The sequence below is a fragment of the Micromys minutus genome, assembly GCF_963924665.1.
Source record: "Micromys minutus genome assembly, chromosome: 3".
NCBI lineage: Eukaryota > Metazoa > Chordata > Mammalia > Rodentia > Muridae > Micromys > Micromys minutus.
Window position 1 is genome coordinate 98,216,587 of NC_137972.1, and position 23,821 is coordinate 98,240,407.

General features: G+C 39.3%; 1 protein-coding gene across 1 annotated transcript in view; it reads right to left on the reverse strand.

The window, feature by feature from the left end:
* Positions 1–23,821, reverse strand: part of VIT (vitrin) — a 125,217-nt gene that overhangs the window by 82,724 nt on the left and 18,672 nt on the right. Inside the window, exons 2-3 of the mRNA XM_080914868.1 lie at positions 22,114–22,184; positions 7,743–7,808 (exon numbers count right to left, since the gene is read on the reverse strand). Of these exons, the coding sequence (XP_080770994.1) occupies positions 7,743–7,808; positions 22,114–22,165 (118 nt within the window). The 5' untranslated portion in view covers positions 22,166–22,184. The remainder of the gene's footprint in view (positions 1–7,742; positions 7,809–22,113; positions 22,185–23,821) is intronic.

Genomic DNA, 23,821 nt, shown 5'->3' on the forward strand with positions numbered 1-23,821 from the left:
TTAGGATTAACTGATTGGAGTGGATGCATAAATTAAAGTTGTACATTTCACCCCAAGTTAAGCCTATGTCAACAGAGTCCAGCGTAATGGAACTATTTCAGAATGAGGTTTCTGCATGCCAGTAGAGAGCATTTTCTTCCCTTTGCTGACTGTTGTCTCCATTGGGTAAATTTCCTGTTCAGGAACCCCTCAGGAGTATCTGTCCTTCAGATACTTCTTGAAACAGTACCTGCTCCATGGGCTCTGACCCACTTTCCTCTTGAACCTCCAAAACTCACCTACTCCTAGAGCCTGCCCTGCCTTCCCATCGTCTCCTGACCTCACTCCACATGTATTCTCCATTAAATCAGCTCAGTGGAGTTAAATAGCTTCCTGACCTACCTCTCCCTATAAAATTCTTGTTTTTTCATGTTTTGTTTTGGATCATATTTTGTGAAACCATTATGAATTCTATTGCAGACTCCTGGTTTATTGTTCTCAATGTAGCCTTTACCACATTTTATTTTATGGTGGTTTCTGGTTTTTGTCTGTGTACCTTATCTGACAATTACCTAATGAAGTGCTAATTAGATATTCTTGGTACTTTTGGCCTCTTTGTGAAGGCAGACTATATTAAAATTCTTAAAATGATATGTGGTAAGATTCAGAGGGTTTATGACACACACAGGATGAATCTAGCCTAATTTTAAGTATGTGCTGGAGCAAGGCATTGGGACCAGGGACGCTTTTCTCATACTCTTTTGGGGAGGGGAGAGAAGGGCATATTTTTATTTTGCCTAGTGTTAGATTGGATGCTTGCTGAAGTCTGAGCATTCTAAATGGACAGCCAGTGTTATGCTGTGTTTTGTCAACCAGAGTGGCCACTGCCTTAAAATGCTGTCTGACTTGACTCTGCTCTCCCTAAGCTTAGCATTTCTGAAGATCTGCTGGAGCTCCTTCATGTGTGGAAAAATCTTTTGATGAGAATTTACAACTTAAAAAAGCCATTATGCCCTCAGCAGAGACACTCTACCAGGTATAAATTATTTTAGAGCCATTCGTAGCCATAATTTATGCGGAAACATAAAATGGGTTTATTATAGTAGGACTGAAATGCTTACATGTTAAAAAGCAGGCTTATTTCATGTGCATAACCTACACATAAATGAAGTTAGTCTCACAATCCACAACCACTCTGTCATTATTTGGAGCCTTCAAAAATCTAGAGAAATGGAGCTGCATTTGGGCGATTTCTTAGAGGCTGATTCAGCAGGGTCATGCTGACTGAATCTACCATGAACGTGGCTCTGGCTAGGGTTTCAAAATGTACCCTGAAAATGAGAGCCTTGAAAAAAAGTCACCTCTAAGAATAGAGTAAAATTCTCACTAGTACAGCAAGGCAAACTTTACCTTGGAATACATACAGAAAGTTAATTAAGTCCACAACATGCTGATTCTCTGTATGTATAACTTTTTCATCCCAGTATTGTCTGACAGTGGCCAGACTTTTGTACACTCTAACCTCCCAAGTTCAAGGTGGCAGCACAGGACTCAGAGTGGCCCAAAGACAACACTCCCTCTGTTGGGAATTACTATTTCCAAATTCTTCTCATTTGAAGGATTTTGCTTCTTTCTGCTTAAAGGTGATGGAGAGGAAACAAAGCAAGAACCAAAAACAGTGCTCCAGGGCTGGGTGCACAGGAGTGGGTCGGTAGGTTTCCTGGGAGGAAATGATCCTATTCCTTAGTAGCTTTGAGGGGAGCACTGTCTCAGATCAGTACCTCGTATGGTATCTCCTAGGGAGAAAAGTTTCCCCAATTCTGCCAAGATCTCATGTTCAGGAAACAGTGAAGCTGCCCACCTTCCACTAAAGACAGACTTGGGCTCTAAGCCACCTGTACAATCTCCCTAATGTTATAGGGGCTGCAGCAGTCGGGTGGGAAGGGCACTGTAAATATAGGGTTTGAATCCCAAGCCCTCTCTTGAACTCCATGACTGCCAGATTGGAGTGTGACTTGATTTGATTTAGAAAATCAAGTAATAGGCTAAACTCCTTGGGATAAAAATTCTATCAAATGCAGCTATTTATATGAAAGCAAAGTACAGGCTTGGAATGAATGCTTACTTATGAGCCTGAGAAAGCTCTGTGAGACTCTATTGCTTATTCTATCTCTGTTCCCTTTCTGAGGAGCCTTCCTATCAGATTGTCTTCAGCACATGCTCAGTACTGGAGTCTAGATCCAAAGGGTCTCCAGTGAAGCACAGGAAGATCTGTGAGGACAACTGGAAACCATGGGTCAACCAAAGATGTGGAAAAAAAAATTAAAAACAAGAAAAAAAAAAGAAAAATCAGAACTGGTAGGAAAGAGAGAGGAGTGCTCCTTTCCAAAGCAGTGTCAGGCCTATGAGTCGGCAGAAGATATACGCTGGTATGCCAGTACTTGCAGCCCAAACCAAAGGAAGCTACACAGGCTCTCCTCTACATCTCTTCTTGTTATTCTACTTCCCAATCGGTCAGCTCTTGCTCCTCTATCCCCCTACCTGTTGCTGACTAACAGCTTCCCTCTGTCCCCCTGCTCCCTGCCATTTGTCAGTCCAACTACCAAGAGTTTAAAATCTGGCTTTGACAACTAGTAGAGGTCCTGAGCACTTGAACCTCAGGAATCTAAGATAATATTTGGTGTTTTGGAAGGACCAGAAGATGGCTGGGTGAACAACACTAGCAAATAACCTCCTTATTGAAATTCCATGGGTTGTGAAGATTTTTGGTCTTAACCCAATCACTGGTGAAACACAAAAGCTACCAGAAGAGAGGAGGACAGAGAGAGCTATAGAGGACCTATCTAGATGGCTTCCCATTCATATCTCCAAGCAGCACTGGCCTTGTTTCAGCCTCTCACCTACTTACTCTCAATAGTATGAATCCTGCCAGAATCCCCATGCACATCAGACCAGGGATGATCAGAGTTCTGCTGGAGTTTCTGACTCAGCAGGACTGGAGTTGGTAGGACAAAAGGGCTTAGTTGATGCTGATATTGCTGGTATTGTAATTTTGAGAACTTCATCTCTCAAAAAGGCCTCTCCCCTTTTACTATTATTTGCATTTAAAATCCAAGCACCTCCTGTAAGATAGGCTCTGAGTTCTCAACCATAAGTGTAAGATGTTCAGGATTTCTTTGTCTAGTGACAAGGAAGATGGTCTCTACTCTGTTCTTTTTGAGAGTCTGCCTTCTTGAATGTATTATATGTCAGTAAAGTAGATCATTGTAGGTCAACTCTTGGTCTATATTTCAGCCAAGGGGAAAGGTTAACATTCCAACTTCATGTTTTAGTGCCTTCTTAGGCATTGGGATCCTTTGACACCTATACAACAAGCTCCATGTAGAAGCACACAGAAGACAACAAGCACAGTTGTATTTAATAATCTCTCCACTACATATGGAAACATGGTTCTATCTTCCACTTGACTATCTGCTGTCCAGATATGTGTAAACACGTCCATGTTGTCTACCCATGTACATGTGGATATGTCATGTCTACTCACTAGCTGGCTGTGTTCTGTCTTCCCCCTTCAAATTCTAGTATTCAACATTACAGTGGCTGGCAGGGCTATTTCATCTTCCTAGTGCAGACTTGCTCACTCTTGTCTCCTTTGAGAATGACACTGCCAGATGGGGTCAGATCTCAGCCAGCTTAGCTGGATGTAATTCAATGCTCTCTCTCAGAATGGGACCAGAAAAGAGATTAAGGGAGGTGTGGTGGGGGAAGAGGTAGGGGGGAGATGCAGATGTAGAGAGACAGGCAGAGGTATTGGCTCTTTGATTTGGTTCTTGTGGCCTTTTCATCTGGGAACCAGTCCCAGGCAACAGCTATGCTTCCTGCTTTGGTTTCTGTAAATCACTCCAGGTCCTGTCCAAATCCTTTTTTTCTACTTAAACAAATTGGGCTTAGATTTCAGCTAATTGCAAAAAAAAAAAAAAAAAAAAAAAAAAAAAAAAAAAAAAAAAAAAACCCAAAACAAAAACAAACAAACAAAAAACCCAAACCAAACAAAACAAAACAAAACAAAAAACAACAACAAAAACAAAAAAAAAACCTGTGCTGAGATACTACTTCCCATTGCCTCATGATGAAATCCAGATTTCCACACAGTAGTGAAACCCTTTGCCATTCACTATAGCTAATTTTCCACCATCCACCTGAACACCTTCAATTCACTCTGAATTTTCAGCTAAATTGAATGTTTTCTTTTAAAAACATTGGAGGACTGGGATGGAGTATTGTTATGTAGTCCTGATTAGCCTTGAACTCAAGATCCTTCTACCTCAGTTTCTAAAGGGCTAGGAATATAAGCATGCACTGCTACATTTGGCTAACTTTTAGTTCTTTTGAATCTTGAGTGACCCTCACCCAGTTGTTTGTAATACCACACCCTCTTGGCCTTTATCAGACGAAGCCAACATTCCTCCATAGTCTCCTAGTACTATTATGTGTGATAGACTTGCCTATCACTTATCTTCCTGCTTAGTTTGTGAACTCTTCGGAGGTAAAGAGTGTGTCTTGATTCTAGTTGTCTCTGGGCATCTAACACCAGGCTTGGTGCTTAGCTGGCCCCTTGTAATTCCTTGATGAATGCTTGAATGCTGAGCCTTCCCTGCCATAAGTTTCCTAGTCCAGCTGCAGACAACAATTGGAAAAATAAAAATTACTCTGGCCTCAAGCTATAAACTATAATTTGCAAATAATCCTGAGGTCAAGAATCAGATATGTCCCTGGCTTGAAAATATTCTATTACATTCATTGAATATTTCCCTCCCTTATTTAATGATTGTGCTAGAGTTTCTAATTAGAGAAAATACTTCAGGCATTTATTGATTCAAATGTGATGCATCTCACGGGAGATTTTGAGAACAAAACTAGTATTTGTCATATCAGAAATTCAATTCATCTGAGATCTCCCTAGGGGCTTTGCCCTTGGGTCAACTAGCTCAGATTTTCATAATCACTAAGAACTGTTGTCATGGCGATCATGGAACCTTTCATGATTTTTGTCTGTGTTAATGAAGATACTGGAAATAGCCCAAAGGAATCCACACTTGGGCGTGCATTTTTCTCCATATTAACCCAAACATTGTTTTGAACACACTTTTATCCCAGCACTATTCCTCTTGGCTCTTGGTCCTGACAAGGATAAATAAATGACCAATTCCCTTTTAATATTTCTACCTAAGAATCTGTGGATAGAAGCTCTTTTAGTCTCATTTCAGCCGGAAATCCCACATGGTAGATTCTGATAAAGTCTAGAGAGGGGTGGTTGTGTGAAACAAATTTCTTTCTTTCGTTTCAAATTATAAATGTTGATTTCAATGTACTTAAATTTAATGCCTGTAAAGAAAGCCTTTGCTGTGGAAAGCACAGAACACTGACTTTGTCTAAAGCCTTTATTTTATGGTCTCCTATAAACATCCATCATTCCATCATTTCTTCACTTCTGGACCCAGAAATCCCAGAGCCTCACTGTGTACCAGTTCCTATCTGTGTCCTGCTCTGCAAGCTAATTCCCAACATCCACTCTGTTCTTCCTTCCCAGGAAGAGAATCCTTTGCTTTCAGTAATGAGTGTGTATGCTGCCAATTAAGACATTTCTTTTGTCCCTTACTGACCCCAATGGTACATAAGTAGAGGTTTTATATTTAACTTTCTGGATAAAGTGTGTGTGTGTGTGTGAGAGGGGGGGGGGGAGAGAAGGGGAGAGAGAACTAGTATGTGCTTTCTTCATTCATTGTTGATTGGAATTCAATGAAGGCAAGGCAGCCATTTTGAACCATGAGGACCCATGTCAAAAATGGCAAACATATGATCTAAAAGTCTGGAGCTTCCACCAAATTACAGCTTGATTTTACTAGAGGGAGAGAGAGATTCAATCTCATGTAAATGGTAATTGTTCTGGAATTTTTTTTTCAGCTGATCCTAATTGATATGTTCAAAATGAAATTTATTTTTTCTTTTCATTGTGAATGTGATATCCTCCAGGCATTTCTATGATTTACCTCCTAAACCCAGAGCTGCAGTGGGGAATGCCCCAGTGCTGCTGCCTGTACAGCCTCCTGAGTATTTTCTAGGGACTTCCACTCCAATACAGCCAAATCTTGATTTTCACCATAGAAAAGAGCTTCAGAAGGAGTCAGTATGAAACAAAGTAAGGGTTTATTAAGAAGACAGTGCACATTCAAGAGGTCTTTAAGTCCCATTTAACTACCTTAACAGTAGTTTGTATGCTATCTGTAGTTACAATCTTACTTCTTTTGAAGTTAGATTGTTTAAAATGTATTTGATAAATAAGTTCAAAAATTAAGCAAAGCCTAAATATTAAGTAAAAAACCATGAATTTGTTTACTTACTCTCTTACCATCAAGAATTCCCTTACATAAATGAAACTGTAAATTTTTTTGTGGGGGTTGATGCTCATCATTCAGGTTTATGGATGAGAGGAAGGTGCTTATAGGATTAAACTCAAAGGTCCTGTAGGTTTTAGCTTTAAGCCCTGTTCATTAGCTGTTTATTTTATTTTATTTTTTTAATTTTTAATTCTTTTTTCTTTTTTTACTTTATTTTAAAAAGCAAAGATAAATGTACAAATTTTCAGCATTTTTGCATAAAAGTATACATTTTTTAAGGTTGTAATTAAGTATTTGTGGGTACATATACATACACATATGTATATATGTAACAATAATATAGGAAAAGAGGCTATTCATTTGAGGGGATAGGAGAGAGACTAGGAGGGGCTGTAGGTCTTCCTTGTTGCTCTCTTGGTGTAAACTGGGTAAGAACATTGAGCAGTAATCCTGATACCACCTGAATACTGTCTTGTCCTGAAATTTCTTCTGCCCAAACAAATGGATTCATCACTTCCAAATTTGGCTCTTACTCAAGTTCTTAGAATGAGTAAATGGCCTCCATCTCTGCTCTTCATTGAGTATCTTACTCCTCTGTGGAAGGTTTAACTCTACTATGCATATTTTCTCAGCATTTGGATCTTACACACTCCCACATGAAAGGCCTGTTAAGTTATGCTTACAGCACAAAAGTACTGCTCTGGTTCACGGCTTCCAATTCTTCAACATACCTTCTACAAACCAGCTCTAAATACTTACAAACCACATGATCGGTTTATCAAATTGAGGCCAGTGGGTGTAAGGTGGACGGATGGCCACACAGCATCCACACACAGACATTGGAGTTCTGCATGCAATCAATCACACAGTGATTTGCTTTCAACTGCTGAAACTGCAGCCAGAGAGAAATGTAGACCAGATCCATGTTGGGTGCAAGGATAAGGGACTCTTCATTCTTCCTTTTTCTTTATTTTTTCTGGTCTTTATGTCTCTCCCACAAGCATGCTGGGAAACAGAAAGCACCGATGGGCTTTTGCACTTGCCATACTGAATCCTCTAACTTGGGGAATTGAGACACCAGCCATAGCAAGTCAGTTGCCTGGTTCTATGTGTAAAATTTGAGTTTTCCTGTTGCAGTGGAACCACATTTCTTTTACTTTGAAATCAGGGTTCATATCAAATGGTTTTTGGGATGAGGTAGGTCATACATAAGATACATTATCATTTAAATTTAAAGCAACTGGCATAGAAGCAGAAACCCTGGCCAAGCTCTAGCACCACCATCCATATCCTCTAACACAAGTGAGACCGCTCTCCACGTGGGGTTATAGCCTTGTGCCAGAAAGGGATTTAGATTTTACTTACTGAGTTTAGGCCGTTTAATCTTCTTTGCCTGTTCTTTATTTGAATCTATTCCAGTTATCAGCAAAACTAGATGAGGAAAAGAAAAAAACAGATTTAGTCACGTTAATATCATTTTCCATATTGAGTGCTTTCTTTATAACTTCATTCATATTCACAATGGTTGTGCAGAAGGTATTTTCACTGATGAAGGGAATCTTTTTTATTTCACAAATAGGTTTATTAAAAGAGAGAATCACGTGATTGTTCAAATACATGCAGAAATATCAGTTGGATGAAAATTCAATGTTCTTTTATGATGACCATCATGTAGCTGTTACAGACAGAAACAACATACCTCAGTGCAATAAAGACATATATGATAATCCTAAAATTAATATCAAACTAAATGAATAAAAATGCTCAATACATTTGGAAAATGATATAAAAAAGACAGGATATCCATATTTTCAGTTTCTATTTTTTACTTTATTTTAAAAAACAAAGATAAATGTACAAATTTTCAGCATTTTTGCATAAAAGTATACAAATACATTTTTAAGGTTGTAATTAAGTATTTGTGGGTACATATACATACACATATGTACATATGTAACAACAATATAGGAAAAGAGGCTATTCATTTGAGGGGATAGGAGAGAGACTGGGAGGGGCTGTAGGGATGAAAGGGGGATGTGATACAGTTCTATTTTAATTAGAATATATTCTTTTTTTTTGTTGAACTTCACACAGGCTGTGAGTTGTTTCTGGGGTGTTCAGAGCATATATGTTAAGGATTGAGAGTTCCTCCTGACAGATTTCCCCGGTAATGAGTAAAAAGTGTCCTTACTTATCTTTTTTGATAACTTTTGGTTGGAAATTTACTTTATTTGATATTAGAATAGCCACTCCAGCTTGCTTCTTGGGGCTGTTTGCTTGGAAGTTTTTTTTTCCAACCTTTTACTCTGAGATAGTTTGTGTCTTTGTCTTTGAGATTAGTTTCCTGTATGCAGTAAAATGCTGGATTTTGTTTATGTATCCAGTCTGATAGCCTATGTCTTTTTATTGGGGAGTTTAGTCCATTTATGTTAATAGATATCAAGGAATAGTGTTTGCTGTTTCCTGCTATTATTGCTTTTGTAGGTTGAATTGTGTCTGTGTCTCTTTCTTCCTTTGGTTTTCTTGTTTAAGAGTTTTCTTGTTTTTTTACTAGGATGTAGTTCCCCTCATTGTATTGGTTTTCCACGATAATTTGTTGTAGTGCTGGGTTTGTGGTCAGATATTGTGTAAATTTAGATTTGTCTTGGAATATCTTCATCTCTCCATCTATGGTGATTGATAGTTTTGCTGGGTATAACAGCTTGGGCTGGCACTTGTGCTCTCTTAGTGTCTGCATGATGTCTGTCCAGGCTCTTCTAGCTTTCATAGTCTCTGTTGAAAAATTGGGTGTGATTCTGATTGGCCTGCCTTTATATGTTATCTGACCTTTTTCCCTTACTGCTTTTAGTATTCTTTCTTTGCTTTGGGCACTTGGTGTTTTGATTATTATGTGTCGGGAGAAATTTCTTATTTGGTCCAATCTATTTGGAGTTCTGAAGGCTACTTTTATGCTCGTGGTCATCTCATTCTTAAGGGTAGGGAAGTTTTCTTCTACAATTTTGTTGAAGATATTTACTGTGCCTCTTAGTTGATATTCTTCACCCTCTTCTATTCCTATTATCCTTAGGTTTGGTCTTCTCATTGTGTCCTGCATCTCCTGGACATTTTGGGTTAGGCGCTTTATGGTTTTTGCATCTTCTCTGACTGTTTTGTCTATGTTTTCAATGTTGTCTTTGGCTCCCGAGATTCTCTCTTCCATCTCTTGTAGTCTGTTGGAAATGCTTGCATCTGTGACTCCTGATTTCTTTTTTAGGATTTCTACTTCTAGGGTTGTGTCTTTTAGTGTTTTCTTTATTGTGTCCGTTTCTGTTTTAAATTCCTTCTTCCATTCCTACATCTCTTTGGTTCTGTTTTTTTCTAGTTCTTTGAGTTCTTTGAGTGTTTTTCTTGTTTCTTCTTTAAAAGCTTCTAATTCTTTATTCTTTTCTTCCTGTTCTTATTTAAAAATCTCTATCACCATATGATGTAGGATTTCATGTCTGAGTCTTCCTTTTCTGGAGTGTTTTGCATTCTGCTGTTTGCTGTGATGGGAGAACTGGGTTCTAGTGTTGACAGGTTGTCTTGGTTTTCTTGGGTTATGCTCTTTCGCTTTCCTCTTACCATCTTGTTGTCAGTGATATGTTCTTGCTTTTCCATTGTACCTGGCCTGTGTCCCTGGATCTCCGCTGGTCCAGGTGGCAGATGGTCGGAGCCCTGTTCTGTGCCCCAAAGCTGCTGGCTGGGAACAGAGGTCTTAATGCTGGGTTCCTGCTCCCTGGATCTGGCAGGGGAGGGGCACGCTTTCTGTTCAGGCTTCGAAGAGATCTCTCTTCCCCCTGGCTAGTGGGATCATTTTCTCATCAGGCTTTTCCCTCTGGGACTCTGCTGGTCCAGGTGGCGGATGGTCCAAGCCCTGTTCTGTGCCCCAAAGCCGCAGGGTGGGAACAGAGGTCCCAATGCTGGGTTACTGGTCCCTGGATCAGGGAGGGCAGGAGCACACTTTCCATGAGCGTTAGGCAGAGATCTCTCTTCCACCTGGCTAGTCGGAACCCACTCTCACCAGGCCTTTCTCTCTCGGAATCTTTTCTTATATTGAGGAAAATGAGAGGTCCAGTCTGTAAAGTGTTTTAGTCTCTGCTAATAGGTCTTCTCAGAAAACCACCTTGGTACCTTCCATGTCTGTTACCTTCTCATTTCAACACACCATGTCTGCTGCTCCTTTCCCAAAGGAGGGAGTGTGGGCCTGGTCCCAGAAACAAAATGTGCATGTAGGATGAATATTCCTGCCTTGCTTGTGACAGTTTACAAATCAGTTTCTCATTGAGCTTCCAAGTGTCCAATTAGCCATTGCCCATAGAAACATGCACACCCATGTGTGCACACGCACGCACACACACACATGCAGATGTACACTCACATGAGCATGCAAGCATGTGTAAGAATGATTGTAAGGAAAACTGAATGGAAGGGATCTGTAAACAACCTCCACAGAAGCTGTATTGGAAAGAAAGACATGGGGGAATGCACTGGGGAGAAGAGAAAAATTTCATAGTCTGAGGATGGACCCTTGGTGCTGCACTTGCTTCAGAAACAGAGTCAGGGCCTCACATAGCAGGATTTAAACACAGCCTGCCTTCACGGATTCAGTAACCAGTGGATCTGTGGGCTGAATAATGTAAAGCCAAATTTCCTGGCTCCTGTTCAAGTATATAGAATAATCCCGAGCCTTGTGCTTTAAAAAATAACATTGGCTTTTTTCTTATTGCAAAAGTGATGCAGGATTCTTCTATAAAAGGTAAAAAGCAATATAGGAGATATGGATGAATGTGAAAGTGTGTTTTCTATATGTATATTTATGTGCATTTATATAGGTACTTTAAATATTTGATCATGTTAATACCATCCATAGTGCTTTATAATGTATTTCAACACACACATATATATCCACACACATATTTATATATGCACACACATATGACCACATACATATACATATATTTTCTTGTCCTTAAATGTTTCCCTACTATTATTTTAATGGCTTGCAAAGTAATACATTATAAGCATGTAACTGATCAATTTGCATTAAATGATCAATCTAACTGATCCTCCATTTAATGCAAATAGCTTCATTTTGCACAGATCTGTCATTATTTCCTTAAAATAAATTTCTTAAAATAATTTTTTTGTTTAGAATTTTTATCTACTTAAAATTGTGGTATATACCACAACACTTTTATTGTAAATTCTTATTAGTGATGTATAGACATTCTCTTTTTCATTCCTGCACTAATTGCACTTGTAACCAGAAGGGTAGTTCCATTGTTCTCAAAATCCCAGTCTCCTTTCTTACCACACTAGGGAGGCATGTCTTCCTGAACTATGTTTAGGAACAACTTGCTTTCTGGATAGAGTTGGAGTTCTGAAGGTGGGCATGGAAAAACACAGCAATCTAAACCCAGGTGTCGGGAGCCATAACAGAACAAGCTAATAACTAGTAGGTGATCATTCTGAGATGGCCAGCTTTGGATTATTATAAAGTCTGTGACCGGTTCATCCTTATTAAACAGGGCTGTAAGGGATTCATTCTAGGAAAGATCCTTGCTATTAATATGCTTTTTCCATTATTATGAAACACATATAACAATTATTAAGTTATAACACATCCCTTTAGAGCAGATCTCTGCAGATCTACGAAGATGTACTGTCTTGTAGTGATGCTATATAGACAAATAGATGACTTAAGTCTTAAGGATGATCCAGTAAGAATTCCTCAATTTATAACTTAGTATTAAGCTCTTTTATACTGAGACTGCCATTAGGTCATTTCTGATAGCCAAAACTGCAATAGAACTCTGCCAGTCTCCCAAGTAACACCAGTTAATTGCTCTTAGATAGTAACCAGACTTTCTCCTACTCAGAGCACATTCCAAGAGTTTGTAAAACAATTAACCAAAGGACGTAAAAAGGAAACCAGCGATTTATTAAAGGTGCTAGGACAGAGGATAAAATATTTCAATTTATGATTTGACTTTTGGTGTGAACTTGCGATGAACTTTGTAACATGTGATCATGTATTCTGAAAGATGTGTGAGTATGGAGGATAAAGAGAGAAGTTATTCATTATGTCTATCTATCTCTTTCTCTCTATCACTCTCCCCCTGCCCCCGCCCCCGGCCTCTCTCTTTCTTCCCCACTTAGGATCTTTCTGCTTTCCCTTTAGATAGCTTTTATAGGACACTTTTGCTACTTAGCAATAAACATTATAATCACTTTTCTAAGTGTCCCTTTTCTTCCTGCAACTTCCTACTAGCAGACTAAAAGTTAGAGCCCAGCAGTTTCAGCTGAGATAGTACAAAGTATTCTTACTTAATCCCTTGCTGTTTTAGGAAGAGGTGCTAAGACTGCAGTCTCTGACTTCAGAAGATCATAGAAGGCAGGTCTTCTACAATAGCATAGTAACTTAGACTTAGACAGTAAACTTTTATCATACAGCAACCCTAAATATCTTGTAAGACTTGGTCTTACCCCTGAATCTTGTAAGACCAAGTCTTAACCTCCACCGACGCTCTTCCTCCTCTGCTGCCTCAAGAAGAAAGAAGAACCCCCACACCGGGGCTGGCTCCAGGCACCCAGGCACTTAAACCCACACTGGGGACAAACACTTGTAGTGTTTGCACTTAGGAAGCCAAGGTAAGACGGTTATAAGTTTAAGGCTACACAGTGAACCTCTGTCTAAAAAACACAAGGCAATTGATTTCTCTCCTCCCTGAACAGAATATATATACACACATATATGTATAATCAATTTAGGTACAAGTGGGCTTATAAATTGGCATCTAGTTTTGAAGGAAGAGGCAGTAATGTCAGCAAGTATTTGAGAAAATTATAAGGCCACTGTTACAGAAATTCCTTAAAACTGGTATGTTGAAACCTTAATTCTTAATGGGATGGCATTAGAAGAGGAGTCTTCTAATGCTAGTGGATGAACATGGAGGTAGCATTGTTATGAGAAAAGCTAAAGGAACTGCTGTGATGGTTCCATGGATAAAACCATTAAGTTCTTGTGCCCAGGGCCCAAGCAAAGTTAGACAGAGCAACTTAACCCTGTAGTCCCATGTCCCATTACTCCCGTGGTGAGATGGGAAAAACAGGACACTGACCCAGAAGGTCAAAGTCTACTTATCCTGGGCAAGCAACAAAAAACCTCTGTCTCAAACAACGTGGAAGGCAAAGACCTATCTCTAAAGTTGTCCTTAACCCCTACATGTGCACTGTGTCATGCCCAAACTCTCCCACACACAAGTCCACACACATATACACAACATGTATCACACACATAAATAAAAAAATTAAATAAATGGCATTAGGGCCTTTGTAAAAGAGGTCTCAGAGTGTTGTTTTGTTCTTTCTATCCTATCAGGGGATGTCAACTGTTGGTGTCTTTATCTTGGTCTTTCCACACTCCAGGTCAGCAGATTAGGTTCTTATCATAGTTGGCTACCACATTGCAAACACACTAAGAACCAGGTAACCTGTGTCAATGGTACAACTACCCTGTTAGCACCTTCTTCAGCTCTTGACACTAGCTGAGGTGAGGACACTTGCCGGCTTAGCCATGAAAGAACAGAAACATGGAAAACTGGGTGAGAGCAGAAACTGTAGCCAAGGAATGTGAAGGCTGACTTTCTAAGGTGTTATTTATCTCTGGGGTTTGGGTGTTTTTTAATAGTAGTTTCTGTGGCACTTAATTCTACATAAAGACCACACTTTCATCTTCTATGTAGAAATAAATAGCCAGAATCTAGAAATACTTTGAAAAGATGTACTAAGATCATTTCAAATAAGTGAATAAGCAAATAAAAGTTAACTTTGAAAGCATAAAGTGAAATCAATTCGAGTGTCAGTTTCTGGGAACGAGAAATATTAGCCATATGGGCCTGAGGGTCGTTGGGAAGTCTTTCCAAGTCTTCCTGTCATTAGAACCATGGCTATTTCAGTAAGGCCACCTCAATACTTGTTTAGTCACCAAAGGCCGTCCAGGATGAGTGAGCACATGCATGCCGTCTCAGTGTACTAACACAGAATAACAAGGTGGTTATTGTTCCACACCCACAAGCCCCCCTTCCCACCCCTGCCTGCTTTCCTCACGAAGTTCCTCATAATACTTCCCATAAAGTATCATGGACTTGCTAATTAAAGCACCCTCTAATTCTGTCCTCCAGAGGACGGCTATTTAGCACAGTCTGCACACATGGTGGTACCCGGGGCAAGTTTATCTTTCCCATTTGCAAGGTATTCCTTGCTACACTGAATGTAATACATACACGACGAGACCAGCAAGCTAGCTCAGGGCTAATTTGCCAGCTGCACAAAGCCTGGCGACCCGAGTTTGGATCTTGAGCGTCCAAGTAAAAGTTCTAACAACCAGCACTCTGGTTGGAGGTAGAGACCAAAAGATCTCTGGAGTTCATTGGCCGACCAGCCTAGCCAATCACTGAGCTCCGGGTTCTGTGAGAGAGTCTCAAAATTAAAGTGTTGGCCACAGCATTGGCCCACACACCTGCATAAGCACAATCGCAAACACGCATCGTTCCTTGCACTCATGAACAAAAGGAAAGTAGTAGATGTTGAACTTGGAAAGGAGGAACATCAATCTTGCATTCATTTTCCGGGCAACTTGGCAGAGCTCTAAGAGGCAGGCCCCATGCCTCTGTAAAGCAGCAGACCGCTCTGCAAGGAAAGTCTTTTCTTATGGTACTTTCAATTACCTACCCACTGTGTCCACAAATCTGGAGAAAATTGTGGCAAGAAGGCAAAGCTCCAAGGCAAGCAGGAAGCAGTGCCTCCTCAGTGTTCCACTTTCAACATCTTTAACCATTCCATCTTTCTTTTTAGTAGCTCTTGAAATTTCAAGAATATTAAATATTAAAATTATGTTTTCTAATTTTAAAACTTCGGCTACTTACCAATCTCTCCTCCTCTCTGGTGCAATAGCAAACTAACCATGGTTAAGGTACCTGAGGTGAAATGGCTTTTGAGTTCAATTAAAAATAAAAGCAAAAAGCTGCCCATATAGATATTTCATAAATAAAACACAACAATATTGAATCGAATTAATGATTCAAAGTACAAACTAAAAGATGAGAGACTGTTTTTCTGTGTTATGTCCCTGTGTATAGAACAGAAGATTACACTTGATCCTGGTGGGGAACTGGGGCTAATAAATTTCTCTGCTCTGTTGGCTCAGGTGGAGCCATACAGGAAAGTAATTTGATAATAGGTTTCAAGAGCCTTGAAAATGATCTTCTCTGACACAGAAACTACCCTCTTAGGAATGCATACGAAGTTAAAATCTTTGGTATAGACAGAGACTTATGTAAATATTTTCATTAGAGTATTTCTAATGGCAACCTGGAAAAAATGTTGGAAATGTCCCAACAATTGGGTAGGCATAAGCATTTATTACAAATGATGTGTAGAAGGTGACTAAAACCCTAACCTTAACAATTATTTCACAGCTAATATAGAGACAGAAAAAAAGAAACCCCTGGAACAATATAGCAAAATGTTAATAATAAGGAGACCATGATTTATAAAATCTATGTTGTGAATTTATCCCTACTGTATCATCATATTGATTATATGAAAACATATATTTCTTAGGGTATATGTTTTTTTACAATTAAAAATAGGCTTTATCATTAAATTATTTTTTAATTTGGTCTTATTAAAGCCATATGGACGTATGAAGAGTATATTCTAAAGTTATTGGCATGATTAATCTGTGCTCGTATTTTGTAGTAAGTAATGAATTATAATCTAATTCCAAGATAAGACATGAAATGTCCAGAGAGCACGTAAATAATCAAGTCAGTAAGCATTTAGGTGCCTGGAATGTTCAGAAATTCCTCCTTCTTGCCCAGATATTCCTTGGTAAGTCTTTTAGACGTCCAACCCACTAGCATAGTAGTGCTCACAACACCTTGAAAGATGATTCTACAAAGCTCCCTAATGCTTTAGCTTGTGATGAATGTGCTAATTAGGTCCGTGTACATCAAGATCAGTTTCACAGTAAATACAGGACTTTATTATCTATAATTCCGTAGAATATCCGTGTAGGCTTCAAATCATAGAATATTAAACCTAGGGGCAGCTTTGGAATTTATCATTTGCTCTTTGTTTCAGGAAAAGAAAACCCAGGTCAAAGCTAACAGCTTGACTATGTCTGAAGCTGGAACCAAAAAGCAGGTTTGGTAGCAAGAGTCTTAGCCTTTTTTATTTCACTTCTTCCTCTGGGTAGAAATGTTGACTACACTTTGGACCCCTAAGACAACAAGAAGTATAACTTTCTGCAGTATGCTTGGGGATATCTCAAAGGTACATGTTGGTCTGGAGAGATGGCTCAGTGATTAGAGCACATTCTGCTCTTCCTGAGACCCTGAGTGCATTCCCAGCAGCCACATCAGGCAGCTTACAATATCCTGGCTCCAGGGGATTCGATACCTCAGTGGGCACTTGCATTTGTATGCATATGTCCCCACAGAGACTAGTTCCTCTCCTGGTTCTATTAAACTATGACCAATAAAACACTTCAAATCTACTTTTCTGAAAAGTTCTAAGCAAACAACACAGTGCCATGAACTAGTTAGTCAAATGTTGTGCATTAAAATCCCAGAACTTACTGACCTTACAATGAAGGACACCTCCTCATTGTTGTTCCCCTAGACTGTCCTCTACTCCTGTGCTTTGACTTTTTTCTATCTAAGTTCATATCATTTTCTGTCTCTCTGTCTCTGTTTCTGTCTCTATCTCTGCCCCATTTGTCTGTCTCAGTCTCTGACTGTCTCTCTCTGTGTGTTTATGTATATGTGTGCATGAGGATGCATATGTATATGTGCATAATCAGGTGTGTGTATGTGTGTATATGTGTATGAAGACCAGAAGCTGATGTTAGGGGTTTCCCTTCATTGTTCTCCATTTTAGTACTCTCTCTCTCTCTCTCTCTCTCTCTCTCTCTCTCTCTCTCTCTCTCTCTCTCTCACACACACACACACACACACATACATATTTGTGTTAGTGGAGTCTCTCTTTCTAGCATGTGGTTCCTGGGGATTGAGTATTGGTCATTGCAAAAAGAAGCTGCTCTGACAAAGATTGAGAGAAGCTCAGGTCTATGATTATAAACATAAATAGTTGGGAAGCAGTTTGACAACATAATCATTTAACAAACTAAAGTTCTATTCTAGGGCTTATGACCTCTTCAGTCATGTATTTCTGACTAGGTTTACAGTATCACCAATGAATGCCTACCTATGGAACAGGGCACAAGTCAAATCAGAAAAAAGTTGATTACCCCATAACAGTTGTAAATATCTTGCCTTGCAGGTTGGTGTTGAGTTTGCAGCATACAATGCTGGGTAAGGCCACTGACATCTTTTCTACCCCAGAAGTTTGCAGAATACCTTCTGGCACTATAAAAGCTGATTAGCAAAGAGTAAGTTTTCTAGTTGGCTAGAGACTAATTTTTCTATGTCTACAACCAAATTATAGTGTGTGGAGACATTACCTAACTAAAATTAGCGAAATGTAGAAAGACAACTGGGCTGGGAAGATGTCTTAATGCCAAAACTCTTGTCACATAAGTACTGGGACTGGAGTTCAGATCTTCAGAACCCACTAAAAGCTGGGCAAATACGGCACTACATGTCACCCCTGTCACTAAGGAGAGAGCAACAGAGGATCATCTGGATGAACTGGCCACCCAGACTAGCTGAATCAGGGAACTCTGTGCTCAGCAAAAGACTCTGCCTGACTGAAAAAAAAGTAGAGATGACTCAGTGAGTAAGGGAGAGCCCACTGCCAAACCTGTGATGGAATTTGGCTGGTTTAACTTTGTTTAGGTCCTGTGCAGGTAACCAGAGCTGCTGTGAGTATCTGAGTCTATCAACCATGTCATGTCCAGAAAACTGCATCCTATAGCCCTCCTTCCCATCACCTGGCTCTTACTTTCTTTCTGCCTGTTCTTTTTTCACATTCCTATTCTATGTCAATGGAGACTCGGAGTGGAAGTGCAAATACCTTTGAATGCATGGATTCTCTTTCTTTGGGGTATGTATCTGGAAGGAAGACTGTAAGATGACAGGCTAGTTTTATTTTCTTCCAGATACTTCTTAACTCTTGACACCCTGTTCATTCGACGAAAGCCATTCTAATGGACATAAAGTGGTATTTTATGCTGGTTTTGGTTTGCATTTTCCTGATAACAAACAGTGTTGAACTTTTATGAAGTACATATATTTGCTAACTACTTTAATATATATCTTTCTAAAAAACATCTATTCTAGCTTATTTTTACACTAGTTGGATTTTTTGAGACCTCCTATTATATCGGTATTAACCTGTCACCAGATATATGGGTTTGCAAATACTCTTTCACCTCATAGGTTGCCTCTGTTCCCAGTTGATTTTCCCTGTGCTGTGCATGATTTGTTTTAGGTGAGATCATTTGTAATTATCCTTCTGTTGTCTGGGATTTTAGAGTCATGTCCAACAAGTCTTTGCCTAGACCAATCTCAAGGTGAATTTCCCAGGCTTTTCCCCCAAGTATCTCTTCAGTTTCAAGTCTTATGTTTAGGACTTTTCTATTTTTGGTTGAGTTTAAGAATTTAATCACAGCTAAGCATCTAATTCCATTCTTCTGCATATGAGCATCATATTTATTCAGTGCCATGTATTTAGGAAATTATCCTTTTCCTGCTGTCTTCTTAAAAGTTTATTTGACTACAAATTTATTTCTAGGACATCTTTACTTCCCCATCATTTTTATTCTAGTACCATGCTGTTTTGATTACTACATCTGCTGTGGTTTGAATGTAGGCTGATGTTTTTACATGGCTCCTAGTTGGTGGTGTTGTATTAAAAGGTTGTAGAACCTTTAGGTGAGGGAGGTTCACTGGAAGAAGTGCATAACTAGGATGTTTTGCCCTCCAGGCTCACTCTCTGTCTACCCTCTGCTTTCTGACTGAGATCACCCTATAATCAGCACCCTCAAACTCTTGTTACCATAACTTCCCCATTATGAAGGAGTATATCTCTTGACCTAAAGCCAAAGTGAACCCTGTTTCCATTAAGTTGCTTCATTTCAGGTACTTGGTTGTAGTACCAAGAAAATAAGTTAATAATAAAATCAGTATCTTTGAAAAGTATGTTGGAACAATATATCAAAATGCTTTGGTTGGTTTTTCTCAAGAAAGGAAAAGTAGAAAACATGTTTAGAGGCCAAAAAGATAGTTCCTTTAAAGTTAGAAAGCAATAATAATTGTTAAAGAATTGAGGATTTTCATGGGTCTAGCCTCCATGGCAGTCAGAGGTCACTGAAACCATAGTCCAAGATGTCCCAGCTGCTGCTTGAGCTAACCCCAGAATTTTATCATTCATGATCTGTGTTTTCTGGGAGTTTCAGGGTCATGGAACATTCCACCAAGATTTTTGAGAAAAGCCTGGGAGGTCAGGCAGTATGTAGATAGGTTTGGATATTCTGCAGGGTTCTTAGTAAGTGATACCTGAAACTGTAGCTTCAAGCAAGTCCCTAATATTTTGGAACTGCCAAAAAACATGAGATATCTGCTAAGGAAAGTGGCAGGGCAAAGTGATTAAAAAAAAAAAAAATGAGGTCATGTCAGCTATGAATATCAAGGCCATAGCTGCAGTGATGTCCAAGCCTGTCAGAGCCTGGCTACCATGTAAACTAGAGCTGCTTAGTTTCCCGTTTTTCTTCAGTCCCACCCTTTCTCCCTGTACTCCATCTATCCATTCTGTAATGGAAACAGCTCCTCTCTATCATGTGCTTTGAGCCTCAAAAAAGACCTTGGTCCTTGGGCTTAAGAACAGGGTTGAGACTGGGTAGAGCATAATATATTTTTAATCTGAACATAGGCTCTCTCTCTTTTTAATAATTGTTCCCCAGTTGATGACATTATAAAGGAGGATGGGGAACTTTTAAGGGCCAGACTTTTAGCTGGTGGAATTAGGTCACAAAGGTTGACTTTTGGAGGTTGTGTCTGGCCTTTTGTCCTGTTGCTCTGTCTGATAACTGGTTTGCCAGGAACTGCAGGGCCTCTCCTACAGTTCTTCAGAGAATAGAGTAGCCCTGCCCACCAAGCTTTCCCTAACATCATGCTCTGAATCACAGCACAGCCCAAATCAAATTTTTCCTTTGCTTTTGTTGTTATGTCAACTAGAGTTGGCCATAGTGATATAGAGGTTACAAAATTCTGTAGATTTACCAAATCTGCTTACTAGTTTTAAGGGTTTGTTAGTGTAGATTTTTGACATATCATATCACCTGTTATGGTAGATGATTTTAAAGTTTTTCCAAATATAAATAGTATTTTCCAATTAAACTATTAATTTTAAGTGTGTGTATGTGTGTGTGTGTGTGTGTGTGTGTGTGTGTGTGTGTGTGTTGGGAGTGGTTGTAGATAGGAATATTGGGTGCAGGTATCTCTGTAATCTAGAATGTATCAAGAATGAGGGTCCTCTAGAGGTGCAGTTACATTCGTTGTGAGTGATGTATGCCTGGTCATCTGTAAGAGCAATATTATTACTGAGATGCCAGCCAAGTGTTTTTAATTTGTTTTCAACTTTTTCCTTGAATAATTCATCTGGTTATAATTTCAGAGCAAGAATAGACATAGTTATGCGGCTCATCATCACAGCAGAAGGGCACCTTTTGCTCTCAGTCCCAGGCAGACTCTGAGTAGGCTTAGACATTCATACTCTGTAATAGGTTAAATTTTGCCCCTTTCCCATGAGATTTATGCACTAAAGTCTGAATCCCTAGTGACTCAGAATATGACCAGATCTAGAAATAAGTGGCACAGATAATTGGCTGAGTTGGGATGAAGTCATGCTGAAGTTCTTGATCCAGTAAAACTGATGTCATTACAGAAGGGGAACGCTAGAGATGGACATGCACATAGAGGGTGCTATGTGAAGATGCTTAGGATGAGGGCATTGTACTCATAAACAAAGAACACCATACATTTCCAGAAAGTATCCAGAGGTTAGGGTAGAGGCAGGGACAGACTTCACCCTCAATAACATCTGAAGGAGCCATCCCACTGACACATTGACTTTAGATTTCAAGTCTCCAGATCTGGAAGATAGCTGGGAGATAACTTATTTTTTTGTGTTGTTCTTGGCTCTCCAGCTTGTGGAACAGCCCATCGAGATAATATAGACTGTCTACAGCTTCACTATGACATACAGGAATATGCTAGCTGGCAAACCTCACACAGTGGGTACTAATAACAGAATGTTACCCCTGGGCTTAGCCCTAAACTCACCAGCAGTGTCTGTATTCCAGCTGGCCTGCTGTCACTCACAGACATGTCCAAATTGTGTTCTTTGGAGATAAATGAAGATTCAAATATTTCGTCTCCAAAGCATGAAGTTATGGCAGGAGTAAACCATTGTTATGATAAAAAAATTTTCTTTTCTTTTTATTGAAAAATTAAGAGACAGGAGAATCTCAACTTCAGAATCTATAAACATGCTATACCTGAAGTATTAGTTACTGGAAAATACAAAGATATGTGTGTATAGTATTTGTAACATGTAAACATTATACATGATATAAATATAGGCTTTATATGCACAAACACAGCCTAAGGCATTTTGAATTTGATCTATACCTAACATTTCCTTCCTTGTCCATATCAAGGAGTATCCAATATACACATATAAAAGTACTTACCAAGCAACACTTCAATGGCAGATACCTTCATAGTGAAAGCAGCAATTTGCATAAATAATCAAAATGGCACCCTGGAGAAGAAGAAAAAATTATTAAGTTTCAGCTAGGCGTTCTGAACTGGATGCATGAAGCATGTGCGGACATTCTGCATCATTTTTCATTTCCTCATGGAACCAGGATTTGAACCTTTGGCTTTCTACAGGAAGACACGTAGAAGGAACTGGATAGCTACACCAATACCTAGAAAATCCGTCCTCAGTTAGAAAGCCCGTTCTAGTTGTCTGCCTCTCATTTTTTATAGATTTCATCTTAGAACTGACAAAGGCTTCAGGATTTTGATACTATGTCCCAATAGTCCTCAGATTTGGGCAGTAGATGTATTTATGGTGTGAAGAGAATGCTTTAAGATTAAAAGTAAACCATTCCAAAAAAAAATTTCTTCAGTAAATATAAAATTTCTATAATATGATTACTTTGTATAGAAGAAGGTGTTTTAATTAACACTGAATTAAAAGCCGTGGCTCTTAAAAAGTCATAGCTGAACAGAGGTAGAAAAATGTGTGTGTGTGTGTGTGTGTGTGTGTGTGTGTGTGTGTGTGTGTAAACATAAGCAATTGTAGCACCAGAGGGCAGGGGAGAATCTCAGAAAGTTTCATATAAAAGTGGGAGGGGACATTTACAGAGCATGTCTCTCACATCACTGCACATTGGTATCATGAGGAATTTTCACAACACTGATGTCCAGGCTGTGCTCAGATCAGCAGAGTCAGAAGCAGTTGGAGACAGAGTCTTAGTATTAACATTAAAACTTCTCTGATAATTTAACAGGCAATATAAATTTAATAAGCAGTAGTCAGAATGGGACTTCTCCCCAAAATACATACAAATCCCCTGGGTGTCTTGTCAAAAGTGCAGAATTTTGCACAGTAAGTCTGGATGAAACAACAGGGATGGTAAAGGAAGAAAGGAGAGTCTACAGCCATACCACCCTGAATGTGCCCAATCTTAGCTGATCTAGGAAGCTAAGCAAGGCCTGGCCTGTTTAGTAATTGAATGGGAGAAAGAAAGGGGATTATGTTATCTGTGAGCATAAGGAAAGGCTTCATGGAGCTGGGAGCCACTAGCCCACCTGGCTGGAATCAACAGTTTGAAAACAGAAAAGAAAGGGAGTTAGGTGGGTGACATCTGCCTATGGTTCATGCAATAGGAAAGAGTGTGGTGGAGAATCCAGACATAAAATTGGCTTGCATTTTATTAGCATTTTTACCTTAAAAGTTTAAACAATATCAATGATAACCAAATACTCTTTCCCTCTGGGCAAGTGACATCACACTGCTGGGTAGTCTGAAGCTGGCAGTCACTGCCCTGTACCTTCTGTGGACCAGGAGATTTTGTAAATCTACTTTCTGGGAAGGAAAAGGCCCTAAGTTTTATGCTATGCCAACTTCTATGATACAAATTCTCACAAAATCTCATTTTTAAGCCACAAAAGTGATGCTACTAAATATGAAATGTATTAGCATATTTAATACTTAGAGATTTATGAAGAGTTAACACAAAGTGCATATCAGTTATGATTGAAACACCAATACAAATACCAATTGTGATGGTTTGTATATGCTCAGCCCAGGGAGTGGCACTATTAGAAAGTGTGGCCTTGTTGGAGTAGGTGTGTCACTGTGGGTGTGGGCTTTAAGACCCTCACCCT